Source organism: Ciona robusta, chromosome 4, assembly GCF_009617815.1.
Source record: "Ciona robusta chromosome 4, ASM961781v2".
Taxonomy (NCBI): Eukaryota; Metazoa; Chordata; class Ascidiacea; order Phlebobranchia; family Cionidae; genus Ciona; species Ciona robusta.
Window position 1 is genome coordinate 1412969 of NC_143238.1, and position 19972 is coordinate 1432940.

At 34.6% G+C, this 19972-nt stretch overlaps 3 protein-coding genes and 2 long non-coding RNA genes across 6 annotated transcripts; 2 read left to right on the forward strand and 3 right to left on the reverse strand.

Moving 5' to 3' along the window:
- Nucleotides 1-165: 165 nt before the first annotated feature.
- Nucleotides 166-3128, reverse strand: LOC149736391 (E3 ubiquitin-protein ligase RNF115-like). The gene is made up of 3 exons (XM_089876834.1): nucleotides 2767-3128; nucleotides 577-692; nucleotides 166-510 (listed from the first exon to the last, which is right to left on the reverse strand). Exons 1-3 carry the CDS (start codon nucleotides 2909-2911, stop codon nucleotides 349-351), a joined length of 423 nt encoding a protein of 140 aa, XP_089732960.1. The 5' UTR covers nucleotides 2912-3128; the 3' UTR covers nucleotides 166-348.
- LOC149736392 (uncharacterized) lies at nucleotides 1000-4158 on the forward strand. 2 transcript variants are annotated; one of them, XR_016384917.1, is made up of 3 exons: nucleotides 1006-1693; nucleotides 2031-2165; nucleotides 2249-4158. It is a non-coding gene; the product is annotated as an uncharacterized LOC149736392 (long non-coding RNA). The 2 variants fall into 2 exon arrangements; XR_016384916.1 differs by having other exon boundaries at nucleotides 1000-2165.
- Nucleotides 3792-9281, reverse strand: LOC149736393 (protein phosphatase PTC7 homolog). The gene is made up of 7 exons (XM_089876808.1): nucleotides 8987-9281; nucleotides 8207-8380; nucleotides 7609-7788; nucleotides 6549-6747; nucleotides 5881-6004; nucleotides 5466-5595; nucleotides 3792-4818 (listed from the first exon to the last, which is right to left on the reverse strand). The coding sequence occupies exons 1-7, from the start codon at nucleotides 9198-9200 to the stop codon at nucleotides 4766-4768; spliced, it is 1074 nt and encodes a 357-aa protein (XP_089732934.1). The 5' UTR covers nucleotides 9201-9281; the 3' UTR covers nucleotides 3792-4765.
- A 994-nt stretch (nucleotides 9282-10275) lies between these two features.
- On the reverse strand, nucleotides 10276-14440 carry LOC149736394 (uncharacterized). Its single transcript, XM_089876798.1, has one exon. The coding sequence runs from the start codon at nucleotides 13352-13354 to the stop codon at nucleotides 11486-11488; it is 1869 nt and encodes a 622-aa protein (XP_089732924.1). The 5' UTR covers nucleotides 13355-14440; the 3' UTR covers nucleotides 10276-11485.
- Nucleotides 14441-16283: 1843 nt separating this feature from the next.
- LOC149736395 (uncharacterized) lies at nucleotides 16284-18462 on the forward strand. Its single transcript, XR_016384918.1, has 3 exons — nucleotides 16284-17199; nucleotides 17485-17518; nucleotides 18344-18462. It is a non-coding gene; the product is annotated as an uncharacterized LOC149736395 (long non-coding RNA).
- The last annotated feature ends 1510 nt before the right edge of the window (nucleotides 18463-19972 follow it).

The window sequence follows — 19972 nt, forward strand, 5'->3', positions numbered from 1 at the left end:
ACAAAAAAGAGGACGAACAAAGCATGTTCTTGGCGGACAATAAAATGTTTGCAATGGAGAAAATCTGTTTGTAGCAGGCAGATACAATTGTGCTCTTTTTCTATGTGGTTGTGGTCTTCAAAGAGGATTCTCACAGAACGCTACTTAAAAAAATAAAAAATAACATTTGAAATGCTCAAGCATGTATTCGGGCGTGATACAACAGCAGCTTGAAAAATAAATAGGCAATTTATTAGCACAATGATTTTCCCGCAAAAAAACGAGCGGGCGTACTGCAAATCCATTTCTACTGTCTATAAAAGACGGCGTAGTGAACTTCTCAAATCATGTACAATATTTGTAAATATCTCAAGTGTACGTATAGAACGGTGTGAAATTGTCGGAGTAAAAGCGCGGTTGTTCATTTGAGGTGGACGAACCACTAGCTTGTGATGTCATAGGTACGTTTGTAGTTCCGGGTCTGCATGGGAATTCGTCGACCGGTTTTCGGCAGATAGGACACGTGCTGTGCTAGGGGAATATTAAGACGTGTTAAATTACGGCTTTAAAGTGTGGGAACACAGGAGTGTCACTCACCAGCTCTAACCAGAGCTTAATGCAATGGACGTGGAATACGTGGGAACAACCCAGCTTGGTTGCATTGTGGCCTACTTCGAATTCTTCCATGCAAACCGAGCATTGGCATTCGTCCCCTATACATGGATATAAGTTATTAAACATATGCGGAACCCATATCGTATAATTAGTCTGAATAATATACTTATACAGAATCGTATTAGGAGGCCCGAGGCCAATCGTCAGGCATTAACTATTCGTTGTTCTTTCTCGGAATTGGCGCCGACAAAGCAGGAATAAAAGAAGATAATCCGCAGACTTGGTTCGCTGAGTAATTAACCCGTTCTTTGTGTCCGGTCATTTTACCGAGTAACGTTTTATTAACACGACCGTTCAACCACAACCAATGATACGGAATGCATGGATTTTGAATAGGTTGTAATTAAATATGAAGGTAATATACTGAAATATGTTAATAATGTCCTTAATACTTGCTTTTGTACACAAGTACCGCGATAAGGTATCTAATAATATAGAGGAATTGCTTGAAGCAACGCTAATCCGGAAAAAAATCAGACCAAAAATCTACGCAGATTATGTCAAAGGAGATATGATGGCACCCAAAGTCGAGTGCGAAGCGGTTGCGGGTTTGGCGTGTTTATACACATACCAAAGTTCAATATATACGAAAGTCCAAGATTATTTTCCGCAGCTAATCTTAATCGATGGAGAAAACGTTTTTGTTCGCTGACGTCATTTGCTCTGCGTGGCGGAAAATCAAAAGAGCGAAAATTGTCCGCTTGCGATTGTTTGTATTCGAAGCAGTTGTTCGCGGAAATAGACAAATATAAGTCCACGTTCCAGGGCAGTCGTGACTGCCGTTGGGCGAACATAGCGCAAACAAAAACAAGCAACCGATACATTCATGGAATTCACTCGAAATTATCCACTGTGTAAAGTCAGGGAGATTTACAAACAAGAGATGACGAGCGCTGATCGTTCAAACTGATGGAAACGCCTTATTTCCGTGGCTGTTGATGGCAAATTTTCTTGGAAACCTAACCGCCGTAAACTGTGTGAAGCGAGATACAGAGTTCATACCCGAAGTAGCGGTTTACGAAACCGGGATCACGCAAAGGTGAGACTGTTATTGGATTGTTCTTCACCTATTCGTGATTAAATTACCGCCGACGGATAAAGAACGCGGCGCTTAAATAAAGGCACTTTCTCACGCTTTAGGGATTTTAATCTGTCGTCTTTATCCCGGGTATTACATTTCATATTCGACGCTTATTGATTGATCCCAAAACGCTGTACAATATATGATAACAGTTTGATTTTGATCTAATTGTCGGATGTTTACCTCAACTCATTGTATTAAGTTACACAATTGCACGTTTTAAAATGGTTGCTTGTGGGAAATAAACTCTGACAACGTTTAACGCCTGATATTATTGACACTTATTTTCCGCAAGTCACGATTTTATCCATGGGCGACTGATTCGAGAGATGGTGACCCTTCGGTGACACGGAACAGATTCTTCGTGTAAGCAAAACTAAACAGACGGTGACGGTCTATAGACCCACGGTCGCGGTTTCAGGTTATTTTGGTAAGTAAGAGTCATTCTGGTTATATTTACCGGGTAAATAGGCACGATTTCAAGCCTGCAATAAACATTAATCTTTTCAATAGTGACAGTGATCGTTATGATGAAGAAATTGGAGCTTTGTATCTAAATTCCAGCAGAGTAAATATTGATCTGCGTAACTCTAGCCTCGTAGCGAGTGAACTTTCGTCGACCCCTCGCGGCGTCGTTTCCCAAAAGGACAATAAAGTGGAGCACCATCGTAAAATCGCAAGTTTTGTTTAAACTTTACGCCGTGCGCGCGAGCGGGTTCGTTTCGCTCGTGGCGTTTGACCGTTACTTGACCGTGTTCGCGACAGGGTCATGCGCAGTTCATGTTTTGAGAAAGTCTGTGGCACGTCGATGGGGTTGCTGATACTTACCAGCATGCTACAATGAACGTCAATACCCGTCAGCCGCACTCGGGAAATACATGAACTACCTCATGTGTAATAAGAGTTGCTGTGTAGCTTTATTTCGTTTCTTTACTGATATCAATACTTTTGCAAACGTACATTAATAAAAAACAAATATCAAAAAAAGTTTGTAAACAATATTACGTTAAAGTAACATACGTCGGACTTACCAGTATGATCCTTATTGACTACAATGACAGGAAGATTTGCAACAGTTCGCTTGCTAGCAGGTGGCGAACCTGTGCTGTTTTCCAGCCGTCCAACCAGTTGCAGCACTGCAGATATTCTTTCCAGACAATCAGGAACAGATACCATGATTATATTAGTTTAAGCGGTCGGGTAAAACAGACCGAACGAAACGTCTGAGATGGGTAAACAAACTATGTTAACACTGAAGCATCGGGCTGGCAAATCTAATTAAAGAGCGCCTATATTACCAACGTCATGGCAAACATAATCAAAATACCAGCTGCCTTTTATAGATGTCTATTTTACGCCGTATTTGTAGCATTTCCTTTTAATTAGCTTATTTTCCTGAACCAAACTATTCGCTGTGGACGCACACTGCAGAAAGCATAGGATATAAAGCACAGACGGTTAACGAAGTGATCAACGCACAGAAATCGCCTTTTTCCTCGTGCTGACCTTTCGGCAACCCCGGGCTGCCGAGGACGCCTCGTTCCTTTTCAAGCCAAAGAAGAACGATTGTTGTGATAACGGAAGCCGTCGACTCGATTCAGGGAATTAAAATTCACAGCAAGGAATAAATTGTGCCTCTAAACCACCTTCCTGCGAAAGCAACACAAACAAGCTGGCTGTGGCGAGTATTACGCAATTCGTTCACAAAGAATGCTTCTGTTTTACTAACTCTCAAGTTACACGTAAAGTCCTCTATTTGATAGCTTTAAATTACAAATGTCGTGCATGTATTCGACCTCTTAACTGCGTTGGAATATTTACAAGGTCAAAGTCTGCCACTGCACCGACTATAGCTCTTGGAATGCCACTCAAACTGCTCTATTGAAGCATTGCATTTGGAACGTGTTTAAAATTAGCGACGCCTATTACCTGTTGCATTGTGCTGCTGGTTTTAAACTTCGTGCTCCGTCATACCATAGATCATAATGTACAGCGCATTCCATTATATATCACTTAAATAAGATGACTTATTTAAGTACATATTTAAAAACACAAATATTGGTTGGAAATATAATTTAAGGTAAAAACAAGCAGACTGCACGTACAATGAATACGTATACAGAACGATTCTATAAAGCCACAAAATTACCAGAATCTTAGTTAATGGTTTTGAATGGTTTGTTGTGTGCGCGTGATACAGTCACTACACTGCGGTTACTACTGTATGTGTTGTGTGCGAGTTTTGTGACGCAATTTAGCTCACTATGACGCCACAGACAACACAGGAAACGCTTGTAAAGCAAACAGTCCCTTGCTACAACACAAGAGACTGTGATGTAATTTAGTAAATTTACCATAGTAAACGATTGATAACAGAAAGTGTGCAGTATCATCAAGAGTCAAACAGCACAACAGTTTTTTTTTTCATAAAACAACATAGAAGAAAAAAATCGAACGTGTAGGTCCAATCATAAAGCAACAACAATAATAACAATATTATATGACAAGATTGTGAAAACAAAGCAAATGTCTTTGTTGGAATTTTGCAATATATTAACGGAAGTTGAACCATTAGGCAGTTAAAAAAAACTGAAAAATCTTTCAAAACTTTGCACAGTTGTTCATTAACTGAACCGCTAATACTGAAGTGTGTTTCGACATTATTTTAGGTTCGCAAGTGCATGCACTATCATACCTAATATCAGTGCAAATAAATGCAGGAACTTGCCAGATTTTTTTTTCTACAAATTTTTTAACATAATTTTGTTTTGACCAACCTTGATCAAGCACATTAAAAATTTACTTTAAACATTGAAAATAAAACATCTAAAAATAAAAATTGTCCGCCATGTGGTGCAGGTGGGACATACAGAGAAATCTGTAAAACAACAACCAAGCAAGAGGGTGCTATCTTCTGCTGACTCGCCTCGTTACGACTCATCGATATTGAACCCGCGAGTTTGGTGAGGCAGAACCATTGGATGAAATGTGATGGTCTGTTTGCGAATTTTTGTTTAATGTAGAACTGGTCTAATCGCCGGTCACAATTGATAATAGTATAGTTATGTCGTCTGGCTTTCCTCCTGAAATTGGTAAGTAGTTTTATAATATTGAATATTGATAAATGTAAAATATTCAATAATAATATTTATCCAACGCCATTGCACAGTGGTTAGCGCGCCTGCCTCTAACCCAGAGGTAATGGGTTCAAGGATCGGTGCTGCTACCATCCTGGTGTATGTTCTCGGCTAAGACATTTACCAGCAATTGTTTAAACTAAGTGGTCACTAATGGGTTGACTTACTTGTCAACATTACAGAAAAACAACCATTCGCAAATTTATACACGTGGTAACTCTGCCGCCACGAGGTGTATGAAAAATAACATCCATGTTATACTGGCTGTTGTTTTCCCACCACGAGAGGATAAAGTTAGGTTCATTCACTTAGTATAATAATTTTCCAAACTAATACAAAGTAGTACTTTCACATATTTTTTTTATGCTAAAACAGGGCCATGTGGTAGCACAAGAAACAAAATTCCTAAGGAATCGATTGAGAAACCACGCTTATTTTGATTTATAATTTCTAACATTGACAGTAGAAGTTCTCTTGAGAATTACTAATCTACTCTATATGGGTTAGGTACTATGTGGCATGTTTTCAAATCCATAGGAACTGAAAATCATGCATAATTTGGCCCATTAGCCCAAGAAGTTAAAATTGTATACCTGTAACAGGGTAGCCATTCTTTCTTGCTTGTTTAGCAAAAGGTGAAAGATAATCTGGATCATAAGACAAGTCCCTTGCTTGCTCTGCTATATTCCAAACAGTTTGCTTTATGCTTTCATATTGGTTGTCCTGTTATTAAATATGAATGACCATTTAGTAAAACTACTAAGCTTGTAAGGTTTAAATGAATAATATATGTACAACTACATATATATAGCGTATTTAATTACCATTTAAAGAAATCTCAATCATCATACTATGAATACATTTACCTGTTCAGCCATTTATCATATTTAAATATGTAATTATAACACATGACCCATTTTATGCAAAATAATAAAATATCAACACTTTGTAAAAAATCAAAAGGTTTACACATGAGGAATACTATAAGATAGATAATAAGTTAATAACCTTAAGCCTTGCTAGTTCCTTGAGTATAGCATGGTCTGGCATGTTGTCAAACAAACCATCAGTGGCTGTTAATATAATGTCACCCAGCTCAAGGTCAAACGACGTAGTATCGGCGTCCTCGGCTCTATTAGTAGAATATTAACTTACAGTGAAGTACATTCCTTAGGACTTGTGTTGAGTTATAGAACTACCACCTCTAATTTGATGTATTAAACATCATGTTCTTTTCAAAGACTATTTTGTAGTTTTGGTATTTTTATAAAAAGAATAAAATTTAAAAAAATAAGAGTGTATTGCTTTTATATCAAGAAACGTTGGTGTAAACAAAGTGAATGATAAATAACATCACTGACTGAGTAATGAGAGTAGTGCAATATGACTGATGACACCAATAGCGTACACACCACGTAGAAAATGATGCCATACTATGTGGATATTACTGATGATTACATGGTAAGCTAATGTTAAATGTAAGAGCCCAATGCGAAAAAAATCAATACAACAAGTAGCTCTAAAGTTGCACTCTTAACAACTAATACAGAAAGCCACAGCGAACTGGGAGATTTTTCTCTAGGGAAATTAAAGGAAACTGTTTAGTTTTTTTTTATTTAATTTAAATTAACATGCATAATTTAACTTCGACAGCAAGTAATTAGCAAAGAACTCACGCATCATTTAACACTTCTTCTCTGTGCTCAGCTGGCGGTACAGAGAGTTGGAAAGGAGTGTTGAAAAAATGTTGTTGTTCAGTTGAACGATGCACTACTTCTCCTTTGCGTACAACCATGAAACCAGAGTCACCAAGATTAGCTGTGTGTAAGGTCTGCTTGCTACGGTCAAGCACCACCAGACATGCAGTGCTGCTTCCTGTTTAAAACAACGTCATCTTTAACTTTAAAATACCTTAAGACTTATGTATCTTGCCTAACAGTGATTATAACATGAAAAGTGGCACTAAAATCCATTTAAAAGATTGTGTACAAAAAACTTTTATAGGGTATATATATATATATATATATAATATATAGAATACAGTTAACTTTTATAAATTTATATTATTTTTATACATAGTTAAGTTTAACATGCAATATTTAATCTCTATTTGTAACAGTAGGCTAATACAAACACATGTGTCCTTAAAGTTAAGTTTACTGCACATTGCAATCACAAAACGTAAGAATACATATGTATTTAATATACAGCCTAAATAATAAATTAATAGCCCTAAATGGCACAAGCTATAAGCTGTAGTATATAACAACTTTTTTGCTTAGAACTAAACTGTAACAACTTCTTATTTTCTTTATTGTAAAAAATTTCAAGGTTATATTATTATCTCATACTCACTGTTTATATTGTACTAAAATTACATTAATAAATAAACTGAACATATTTGAACAACAAGTTGACTTAACGTCATTTAATTAGCATAATACTATCTATAAATAAATATATTTGTCAACTGTTCAGTTTTATTGAAATTTATGACATCATCTTTGAAACTATTTGTGTGTAACAAATAGGAAATACATGATAGGTAATAAATGCTAACGAAGCAGTTATATATACATTTATCAACCTAATCAAAATTAACTTTAACATAATAGAATGAAACACTTAATGTCATTAACATTAATATGTTGCTAGAAAATGGGCCAACACGATTAATTTTTATTTTTTACCATTGTTTTCAATGAATATACAATGTATCAGAATCAGCAGTTGTACCTGCAAGGGGAACTTTATCTTGTAAAAGTTCATTATATCCTGATGCTAATAAATCAGCAGGTTGACTTGGTACAAAGCGTCCAGTTTTCACCATCATTTCACAAGCATCCATTAATTTCTTTGAAAATTGTGAAGGATCAATTCCATATGCTCTCCACCCACCAACACCATCTGCTACTCCTATAAAGGAAATAAAAGAATTGCAATAATGTATTTATTCAAGCATGAACTAGGGATTTCAAGACATTTGTAGTATAATGCAGTAATACCATTTGGCAAAATAAAAATGCAACCAAATGAATGGTTTTAACCTTTTAAACAATGTTTCATAGTTTCAATGCAAATTAAAATGATTTATATATATTAAAACATTTTTAATAAACTAAAAATATTATTGGAAACTGGAAATCAATATAAGTTGATTATACAGGATTAAATATTAAATCACACTGATTCTGAGATTTCACTGTTGAACAAGCCTTTACTTTACTATGATTTTTTAACACCTAATTCAGCTGTGGTTTAATAGTAATTAGTTTTATTTTTAGCACCAGTTTGGAAATCACTGCTGCACAGTGCTGGTAATGAAATAATTCACCTAAAACATCAGCAGCTTTATAGTAAGTAACAAAGCAAGCATCATCTCCATATAAACGTTTGTCAAGCAAAGAAACTGCTCTGGGTGGGATTCGTGAGGTTCTTCGTATCGGGGAATCAAACTTGGAAAAACCAGAAACAGCAGAGACCAAACGACACAAGTGTGTGGATGTGGCTGCAAATATAATAGGTGTTTTCAATCAATATCTTGGCAATGTGACATTAAATTGTCAATTAGTAACTGTCAGACAACATGACATGCAACATGAAGGGGTATAGAATTCCTAAATATAGAATAGAATAACTAAATTACTGCCTATTTAATTAGGATGATGGAACCCTCTTTTATGAATATATTTGGAATGCAATATAGCTAATCCTTTTGCAACAAAATTACTAATTCAGTTTGGTATCAGCCTATCTGTGGCGGAGTGTACAGCAAAAAGCAACAGTCTATTAACACAAAATGCTACTTTGCAGATTGGCTTCTGCTAGGAACTGGCACAGCCCATGGCAGTCACAGCTCGCATGCATGTTTTTGTTTCTAACTTTTTGTTAGACACAGCATAATTGTCCAAAGCATGGCAAATAATTAAAGAACAAACCAAATCTGTATCTGAATGAAATATGATTTCTTAGCGATGCATGAAATTGAGTATTTTCATGCAAATATTTAACAAATGTATGTGGGTGAGATCTCCTCATTGCCATATTCTGCAGTATAGCTAGTAACCCCACAATATTACTTAGCCCCACTCGCTTCTCAATACCAAACAGATACCTGAGTTTGGTGATGATCTAGAACTGCTCTGGATGCCTCGAGGATCCCGAGGAACAAACGGGATTCCATTAAAATGCTCTGGACTTAAACTGTTAGCTACTGCACGAGCAGCATAACGTCCGTATGTCATCACAGAGAACATCCTGGTGAGCACCTCCGGTGGGTGCCACGATGTAAGCAGCTTACACAATCGAAACGTTAGTTTCTCAGTCATGCAGCAAAATAATTAAGGAAATCATCTACGAGATTTAATATTGTGTCTGCTGCATGGATTGTTAGTTTTGAAAAATATTGGTTAAATATATTAAACACGAACAATGTGAAACTGGTGCTATTTCCTGTGTATATTATTACCTCAAACAGTATTACTAATCGCATATTTCAAATCAACCAATTTAATATTTTTAAAAATATACTAACATTTTTAGCTTTACATTTATAATGCCACCTATAAAATAAAAGCTTTAAAACAAATACGATTAGTAATACATAAATACACGATATTTTTAGGTCTTTAGCAACACTATATTGTTTGAGATAACTGTATAATGCAACTTACGTAATAAGCTGTAAATACCTTCATTCTTCAAACACTCAGTTTCGCCTTTGTGCATGCAAAACGTAATGTAAAGGTTATTTAACACAGTTCTTTGTAACTAAAGCAGTGCGTCATGCTTTCGGCTGAAGAACACTCGACATACGTTGGTATGGTCTCATAACGTTCTACGGTTTAAAAGCGTATTTTACACTTAACGAATTGAACTTTAATAGATAAAATATTGAACGTTAACTAAATCCACTGAAGTATTTGGATCGTGTGTTTCTTCAATTTGATAGAAAGTCTTGCCCTTTGCTAATATCGAGTAGGCGTACTGTGGCAAATGTTAAAGAATGTTACTTGTTTTTTCCCCGCGCAACGACAGTCGTTACAACCCGGGTACCAGCCACAATTCAATGGTCCAAAATTAAATTTAAAAACATAAAATAAACTGAATTTTGAAACATTTACAATTAACACCACAATCCTAATATTCCCTGTTTTGTGAACACTTAATTAGAATTTACAAGCAAGTGAAGCAACACATGTGCCACAATACTAAAAAATAGGAAACCAAGTTTCTGCAAAATAATGTTTTGCTGTAGGCCTGTAGCAAATCTTAAATGTGAGAATTCTATTCTGCTTATTATCGATCAATAAACGGATTAAATCACTTTATTTGGGTTAATGATCCTTATTCAACTGTCTTATTTTCTAAATACTTGAATTATATTTTTTGCACAAGGCGATGTTTTGTATAGCTCCCATTTATTATCACTGGAATACTAGTTGCCAAGCGGCAACAGTATTATATCAAAACACAAGAATATGATGAAAACATGAAGAACACAAAAGTAAAACTACGATCTACAGTGGTTATTAAATAGCTTCACATTAAAAATCACATAAAAGCATTAAAATAGTATCGACATGATGTAGTGCAAATGACACTTATTTATCCTAGTTTGGTGAAGGAACTCATATTCGAGAACACCTTGAATATAGATTAAATCACTAGGTTTTTTAATTATTGATGCTTGCTTAATTGTCATTTTATAGTATATATTATTTTACATACAAGGAGATTGTTGCAGTTGCCATTTATAATCACTAAATGCTGTTAGCATTAAACCGAAACACTGCAAATACCTAATCGACAGATAACAAGGTAAAAGCTGCACTACAAAAAAAACAAAACGGAATAACAAGGTAAAAAACTGCACTAGAGTGATTATTGAATTTCATGCAATAAACTTTTCATTAACAGCACAAATAGCATCAAAATAGTGTCTGCGTGGCATAGGTAAACATATGACACTTCTTGATCCTTGGTTGGTAGAGAAACTTGAAAAAAATGCATATTACAGTAAAAACAAATTGTTCTATTAAAAACAAAAACAGTAGGCCTACAACACAAACTATATATCATGATAAAACATCTCAAAAAATTGAATTTTCAAGATTATAATGAGTTATACTCGTGGAACTTTTCAACTAAAAAAATTAAGACAGAATTTGTAAATATTCATCATAAGCTAAAACTCATTATACTGAACAAATGAACAGCAATGCGATATTATATTACGCCTGGCATAAACAACTTATTCATATTATATGAAGTAATTACATTTTCTAGCTTTAAAACTGACACAACATAGCACAATTATAAAAAAAGTGATTTGCCTGACATATCAAAACTATAAAACAAATGTATAAAGTTTTAGTCAAATGAAATTTCTAAATTAGAACCCAAATTTACTTTAGATCAAACTTTTCTCACATTTGCTAGTAAAAGCAGTAAGGCACTTATTTCTATTAAATGAAATAATAAGATAGCAGCCTTGGCAGAGTATAAATATAAAATTATTAAACTTTTCAAAAAACTAATTTTTGTAAGCTACAACACATTTTTTTCTGAAAAATAAATTTTAGCTTTATAACTGTAACTTTGTTTACATTTATCAATCATTCACAAGCTCTACTGGACTTCCCAGGATGATTGGAATATGTGTATCGTTAAGGGTATAAAAAAAGGGATTATCTTTTTCTTCTGTCCCACTCCAACAGTAACAAGAAATTGAACCATTTGTAGTAGCCAATTCCACTTCTATGATGCTTAGTGGTGGTGCTCTTGTGAACCACCTATTCAATATTTTCTCTGTATCTTTTTTATTTAAACCAATTGCCTGCCTCTGAGAATCCGAGAGCTTTGAAGGATCACAACCAACCTTTTCACTAAACTTTCTCCATTGGCCTAGTAAGGTGCCAACTGATCTTTGGAGTTTTGTAAACCAATTCTTCTCCAATTTTGCATTTACACATTGCCTATAAAACCACTCCAAATTTGGACACTGACAGTCTGGGGTTTCGGATAATACACCACACAGCCTTTGTAGTTCTTTGTGAAAAGGCATGTAGGGCTTTTCATCTTTCGGCCCAATGTTATATCGTTTATCTTTCAATAGTTCCTCAATAAAGCTAGATACAATGTTATTGGGATTCCAATTGTACCCAGTAAGCAATGCAAAAAGAATCTGTAGCAGGTGGACATTTAGAACTCTTAGTTGCCTATTAAAACATTTACCAATAATTAGATTTTCAGATTTGCCTTTTTTGAAAAGCAAGCTTGATTGCCATACTTTTTCATTAGCAATTCTAACTCGTTCTAGAAATAACTTAAACTCTTTCTCAAAGGTTGGCGTTGTTGGTTCAATACTAGTTTTATTTGCAAAATAATTGCTATAGGCAAGTTCCAAATCAGAAAAAGTATCGAAAAAATCTGCCAGTGGTTGATCAGTAGTCCCCAACTTTTTTAACCCATCTACAGCTGATATTGGATAGTCAGTGCAACCATGTTGTTCAAAATATTCTGATTCTTCTTTATAATGCTTAAGCATTTGTTTCATGAAATCTTCATTTTGGATCATTTTCCCCTCAAGGTCTACCACACATGAAAGTTTTATCAGATCTCTTATTACTTTAAATCCCGTTTTAAACACAGCATTCAATCCATTTGAATCACAATTGATATTCATCAATTTTAGAGTAGGATAACTTGCACTGTTAACTGTACTCTCATTTTTTAAACCATCCAAATTCTCTTTGTGCATGCTTATACTTCCTTCAAACAACTCTTTGTAAGGATCACATTGAGGGTCAATGGATGTGCTTACTTGGTTTAGCATATCTGTATTTATCGGTTCGTCTTTTGAATCTCTTAAAGACCTAATTATTTTTGTTTCCTGTTTAAATTTGTCCTGTGTAGCTTGTTTCATTGACTTGTTTTGTTCAGATTTTAAATGCCAGAGATTATTTAATTCACAATTTTTAGCAGCTTGCCAGGCTTGTGCATGCTTTCCATGACCTCTAACGGTTAATTCAAATTTTCCACTTGTTATGGTATAGTGGAAACCAGTTTTTAAACCTTCTGTGCAGAAAAAATCGTTTTTCAATATCTTGAGTTCCCAATCTTTAGGGCCACGTACACAGTCACCTGGTTTGCCATCCCAAATTTCCGAAAACACTTCTTCTTGGGATGTTGTAGATTTACAAACTGATACAGCAATTGTTTCTTCTGTAACTACATAATTGGCGTTACTTGGTTTGTACCAATCAGGGAATAAAATGATGTCCAGGCCTTCTTTGTAATCTTCGTAAGCCTTATCATATCGGAAAGCTTTAAGTGCTCGGTACAATATAAAAATGCACTGTGTTTGAGAACGAACCGCAAAACACCGGAATGCAGATGAAGGTTCGGCAGTTTTATATAGTTCAAGAGTAGATTCTGCAATTTCGCCAAAATTCACAACACAAGAATTGGCGGAACTCATTAGCCTTGTAACAAAAAAACTATGGTGCGGACAACACTAAAAGGAGGGACGGAGGGAAACTGAGTACTAAAAGGAGGGAAGGGAGGGACGGAGGGAAGGAGGGAAAATACCGTTACTAAAAACCAAGGTGATCCTAGAATACAGATATTATAGCGGCCATTTTCGATACCTTCTACTGGTGCCACCCAAAGTTAGTATAGACCAAGTTAGGAAACGGATTGTAGAACAACGAGTCTTGTTATCCATTGTTTCGCGTCTATGACGTCATAGTCGCCACCATTACGGAGCCCACGGCATAGCATTTTATCATTGCTGGGTGCTGTTTTTCGTTTAAATATTGCGATTTTTTAAAAACCAAGCACTTCTGCGCGTAAAAATGGCTTTCTACTAATGTTATATCTTATCACAATAATAAACCTCACAAAAATAATCAACTTTTATTGAACACTCAATCGATTAAAGAGTAAAAAAACAGAAAATATCAGGTTTACTAACCAAAAACATAAAAGAACATGTTTAAAATATAAAAATACAAACAAAAATAACATTACCATAAATACAAACGCATAACATTACCATAAACTGGTGTATCTAGCTGCAGTTTTGCATGTAAATTGCCGTGATTTTACTTTTTGACTCACAAACTTAACACGTATACCCGGCAACGAAACTTAAGGTATCTGTGTAAAATTTGCCTAATATCGAAGCGACATTGAGGAAAACAATACTAAGTTACTATTTTTGGTCCTCTGCTTGAATTAGTAAGCTACCTTTTTTGCGTTACGGGTCTTTATGAAATGTTGGATTATAAATGTAGTAAAGATGTGTTGGATTACTCATGTTGGATTATAAATGTAGTAAAGAATGGCTCTGTAGATTCGTAGGTATGATCATATACTATTATGTAAACTAAGCTGATTGATGCTAGTCTTAATCGCCAACGTAAAGTACCCGGTTAAACCACACTGTACGCCGAAAACCAGTCAAAATATTAATTTACTTCACATTAATTCCTAGATTTAATAGTATATAACAAGATTTATATTAGAAAATATATTTTAAATGTTAAAACAACCGCTATACGTGTTTTCTAGCTTTGTATCGCTTACAAGAACTAAATAAACACATGCCAAACATGCATTTGTATAGGCGATTCACGCTCTGTGGGCTCCGTAATGGCGGACACGAGCGCCGTTTCCTAACTTGGTCTATACTAACTTTGGTGCCACCCACAGAAATAAAAAAGAGTAGAACGCGCAACTGCCCAAAACCGTGATATATTCTTTTTTCTATTCACGTGACCGCCAACTCTGTCCCCATTTCGCTTCGTCTCCATTGTAAAAGATAGGCGCACAGTATTTTTGAAAGGTTTTAGCTGTTTATTTCACAAATACACCAGCTATTCAAGTTTATTTGGCCAGTTTAGTTATTTAGTAAGTTAATGCTTACAGTTTACCACTTGTTTAGGAAATTTAATTATTTAATAAATTTAATTAAAAATTTTAAACAAACGGTTTGTTAGAAATATATACATATTAGAAAATAGTTGTTTTACACTATAACTTTAAATTAAGTCTAAAAATCAAGAAACACTAGATAAACGCCGTCGATTTTATTGACTGCAATAGTAAACGGGCACGACCCGCGAAAGAGAGCGAATGTATCACCTCTCTCCTTTGCCGACATTAGAGATGCGCGTTCTATTATTTTTTATTTCTGTGGTGCCACCAACCTAAAATTTGGACACTGTACTAACTAGACCCCAGCGGTACCGATTCTGAAATCAAAAATTTAAAATTCGAAAAAATTATGAATATTAATATTCGTCATAAAAACATATTTATAGAATTTTCGCACGCACCAGCTTTGAATATGTTGTAGCGCTACCTAATAGCTACAAAATGAAACATTTTTTTCTTCAAAAAAATGGGGGCTTGGGTATGAAATATTAAAAAGTATGACCATAACTTGAATCATATAAATATCAAATTTTCAATTTTTTTTGCAAAAATATAACTTACGCATACATCTATGTTGGTCACTAACATACCATTCGCAATAAAAAAATAATTAATTTTAATTTTTTTTTAATTATGAATATTAATATTCGTCATAAAAACATATTTATAGCATTTTCGCACGCACCAGCTTGGAATATGTTATAGCGCTACGTAATAGCTACGAAATGAAACATTATTTTTTTAAAAAAAATGGGGGCTTGGGTTCAGAATACAGACAAGTATGAGTCAAATATCTCAAATCATATAAGTATTAAATTTTCTAAAAATATTCGCGAAAATATAACTCACGCATACATCTATGTAGGTCACTAACATATCATTCCCATTAAAAAAATATTTAAATTTAACTTTTTTTTAATTATGAATATTAATGTTCGTCATAAAAACATATTTATAGAATTTTCGCACGAACCAGCTTCAAATATGTTATAGCGCTACGTATTAGCTACAAAATGAAATATTAATTTCTTCAAAAAATGGGGGGTTGGATTCAGAATACAGACAAGTATGAGTCAAAACTTAAATCATATAAATATCAAATTTTTTATTTTTTTGCGAAAATATAACTCACGCATACATCTATGTAGGTCACTAACATATCATTCCCATTAAAAAAATATTTAAATTTAACTTTTTTTTAATTATGAATATTAATATTCGTCATAAAAACATATTTATAAAATTTTCGCACGAACCAGCTTGGAATATGTTATAGCGCTACGTAATACCTAAACAATGAAGCTTTAATTTCTTCAAAAAAAAAATGCGGGCTTGGGTTCAGAATACAGACAAGTATGAGTCATAACTATAATTCCTTGTTCATATATTTTATTTGCACGAACGCGAAAATTATACGCGCATAAATCGACGTAAATGTCATTCACAAAAATAAATAAATGCGGAAAAGTCTATGCACTGCGTCATAAAAGCATAGTAATACCATCTTGTTTCAAATTAAAATCGGAAATCTAATAGTTCCACTAAATAACTAAAAAGTAAAACATTAATTTCCTTAACTTGGTGCGGGGATGGGTGTCAAATATTGTGAAGAATATTCGTATAACTTATGTCACTTTACCGTTTATTGACTTTTTTTTATTCAAACTTAAAAAACAAAAGTTGTTTGTTTTGCAATAACATGTTGTTGTTGTTGTTCTAAGTGCAAGACATGGCTCCATTTTGACTGCGTCGCTGAGGAAATACCGAAGGAGGCTAAACGTATCGGCGTTAATTGTTTTTGTATCAATTGTTCTGAATAATTTGTTTACTGCCTAACTGTGTGTTTTCAGTTATATTCTACAGGTATCCGACGATGATCAACGAACACACAAAGAGGAGATCACTAAATCTTTGGTCACTATTCCTCACATTTTACTCTTCTATTAATTCTGCATCGTATCAGTTTGTGGAATAATAGAAGAGTAAAGTGTTTGGATTACAACTGCACAAAACTCCTTTCCTGGTGGAACTTACCAACAACGTTAAAACTCTATAAATGCCAAAGATGAACACATTCGCCAATTTAAATAACGGAGGTGCAAAGATTATCGTGAAGGCGATAGCGATCTTGAGCCTCTACTTCTAAAACAAACAAACAAAATTTATCAGCCTTCCTTTAGTCCATTCATTGTCGTCTGATACAATTGGATCGAGCATATCAATTAAAGACCCTAATCTTAGAGGCTTCAAGAACAAAAAACCTTTTGTATTAATTGAAACAAATAAATTAAATTCTCGATGCTTCTATACTTACGTACGGATAGGATAAAGTAAATGGTGCGGCAGTCGAAGACTTTATTTAAATTCAAAGCATCACATTTGAATGTACGTATTTACTGTTTATTATATTATTTTTTATTATATGTATAATTTTTGCGTTCGTGCAAATAAAATATATGAACAAGGAATTATAGTTATGACTCATACTTGTCTGTATTCTGAACCCAAGCCCGCATTTTTTTGAAGAAATTAATGTTTCATTTTGTAGCTAATACGTAGCGCTATAACATATTCCAAGCTGGTGCGTGCGAAAATTCTATAAATATGTTTTTATGACGAATATTAATATTCATAATTAAAAAAAATTCAAACTAATTATTTTTTTGACAGAAATGACATCTTAGTGACCTACATAGATGTATGCGTGAGTTATATTTTCGCGAATATTTTTAGAAATTTTAATATTCATATGATTTGAGATATTTGACTCATACTTGTCTGTATTCTGAACCCAAGCCCCCATTTTTTTGAAGAAATTAATGTTTCATTTTGTAGCTAATACGTAGCGCTATAACATATTCCAAGCTGGTGCGTGCGAAAATTCTATAACAATGTTTTTATGACGAATATTAATATTCATAATTAAAAAAAAATTAAAATTAATTATTTTTTTAATGGGAATGATATGTTAGTGACCTACATAGATGTATGCGTGAGTTATATTTTCGCGAATATTTTTAGAAAATTTAATATTTATATGATTTGAGATATTTGACTCATACTTGTCTGTATTCTGAACCCAAGCCCCCATTTTGTTGAAGAAATTAATGTTTCATTTTGTAGCTAATACGTAGCGCTATAACATATTCCAAGCTGGTGCGTGCGAAAATTCTATAAATATGTTTTTATGACGAATATTAATATTCATAATAAAAAAAAATTAAAATTAATTATTTTTTTAATGGGCATGGTATGTTAGTGACCAACATAGATGTATGCGTAAGTTATATTTTTGCAAAAAAAATTGAAAATTTGATATTTATATGATTCAAGTTATGGTCATACTTTTTAATATTTCATACCCAAGCCCCCATTTTTTTGAAAAAATTAATGTTTCATTTTGTAGCTATTAAGTAGCGCTACAACATATTCAAAGCTGGTGCGTGCGAAAATTCTATAAATATGTTTTTATGACGAATATTAATATTCATAATTAATATTTTTTCGAATTTTAAATTTTTGATTTCAGAATCGGTACCGCTGGGGTCTAGTTAGTACAGTGTCCAAATTTTAGGTTGGTGGCACCAGTAGAAGGTATCGAAAATGGCCGCTATAATATCTGTATTCTAGGATCACCTTGGTTTACTAAAAGGAGGGAAGGAAGCAAAATGGAGGGACGGAGGGAAACAATAATTCCTTTGCTTAAACCCTATGGGCGGAGGGACGGAGGGGAACTATTTTTTACCCAAAATAAGTGGAGGGACGGTAGGGAAATGGTGGAGGGACGGAGGGAAACTGGCGGAGGGACGGAGGGAAACTATTTTGTACCCCAAATAAATGGAGGGACCGTAGGGAAACTGGTGGAGGGACGGAGGGAGACTCTTTTTCACTCAAAATAAGTGGAGGGACGGTAGGGAAATGGTGGCGGGACGGAGGGAAACTGGTGGAGGGACGGAGGGAAACTATTTTTACCTCAAATAAGTGGAGGGACGGTATAGAAATGGTGGAGGGTCGGAGGGAAACTATTTTTTACCTCAAATAAGTGGAGGGACGGAGGGAAACAATTTTTCACTCAAAATAAGTGGAGGGACGGTAGGGAAATGGTGGAGGGAAGGAGGGAAACTGGTGGAGGGACGGAGGGAAACTATTTTTCGCTCAAAATAAGTGGAGGGACGATAGGGAAATGGTGGAGGGACGGAGGGAAACTATTTTTCGCTCAAAATAAGTGGAGGGACGGAGGGAAACTGGTGGAGGGACGGAGGGAAACTATTTTTCACTCAAAATAAGTGGAGAGACGGTAGGAAAATGGTGGAGGGACGGAGGGAAACTATTTTTTATCTAAAATAAGTGGAGGGACGGTAGGGAATTGATGAAGGGACGGAGGGAAACTGGTGGAGGGCAAGGAGGGGAGGGAAACTGGTTCTATAGGCAAGGGGGGAGGATTCCTCACTAGCACCAAAACTATTTAAATAATATAAATTAAGTGCAATCAGCATATAAGTGCCGTAATACATATAAAAAGGGTAAAAGGCTAAACGTGATTGTTAAAAAAATAAAAAAGCTATTATTTCAGCAGATTTTTTCGGCAAAACTAAAGTCGAGTGCAGAGTCGTATAAACACCGAGTAGTCCAACTGCCGTCTATGTGTGTCCAAAATAGAGCAAAAGTGGTGACTTTGACAATGGGTTTAAACGAACTTGTTAAGTTTTGTTTGTGTTTTCCTATTGTAGGAAGGTGTAAAACAGCTTCTATTTACCTTACCAAACATTTTTTATAAAAAATGTATAAATTTAGCCGCATTAAATGACTAAAATGTCGAAAATCAACCGCTTCTAATTCTAATTTTTGACTTTTTTTGACACAGAAAACAAATAACACATGTTTTTTACATTTTTCAACCTTTAAATTTGTTTTAAGGCCCAAATTTTTCTGCAATTTACCGAAAAACATACATTTTCCCTATACCTACTGTGTTATTTTGGACCCAAATTGCCGTTCAATTTGTGTTTTACGTAACAATGGGTTGGACTACTCGGTATTTCTATGGCTCTGGTCGAGTGATGCCCAGAGCCATAGAAATACGAATTAAGGGCACACGAATTAAGGGCCCACTATAATACCCGATAGAAAATTAACCACATATAAACTGTTGTTACGT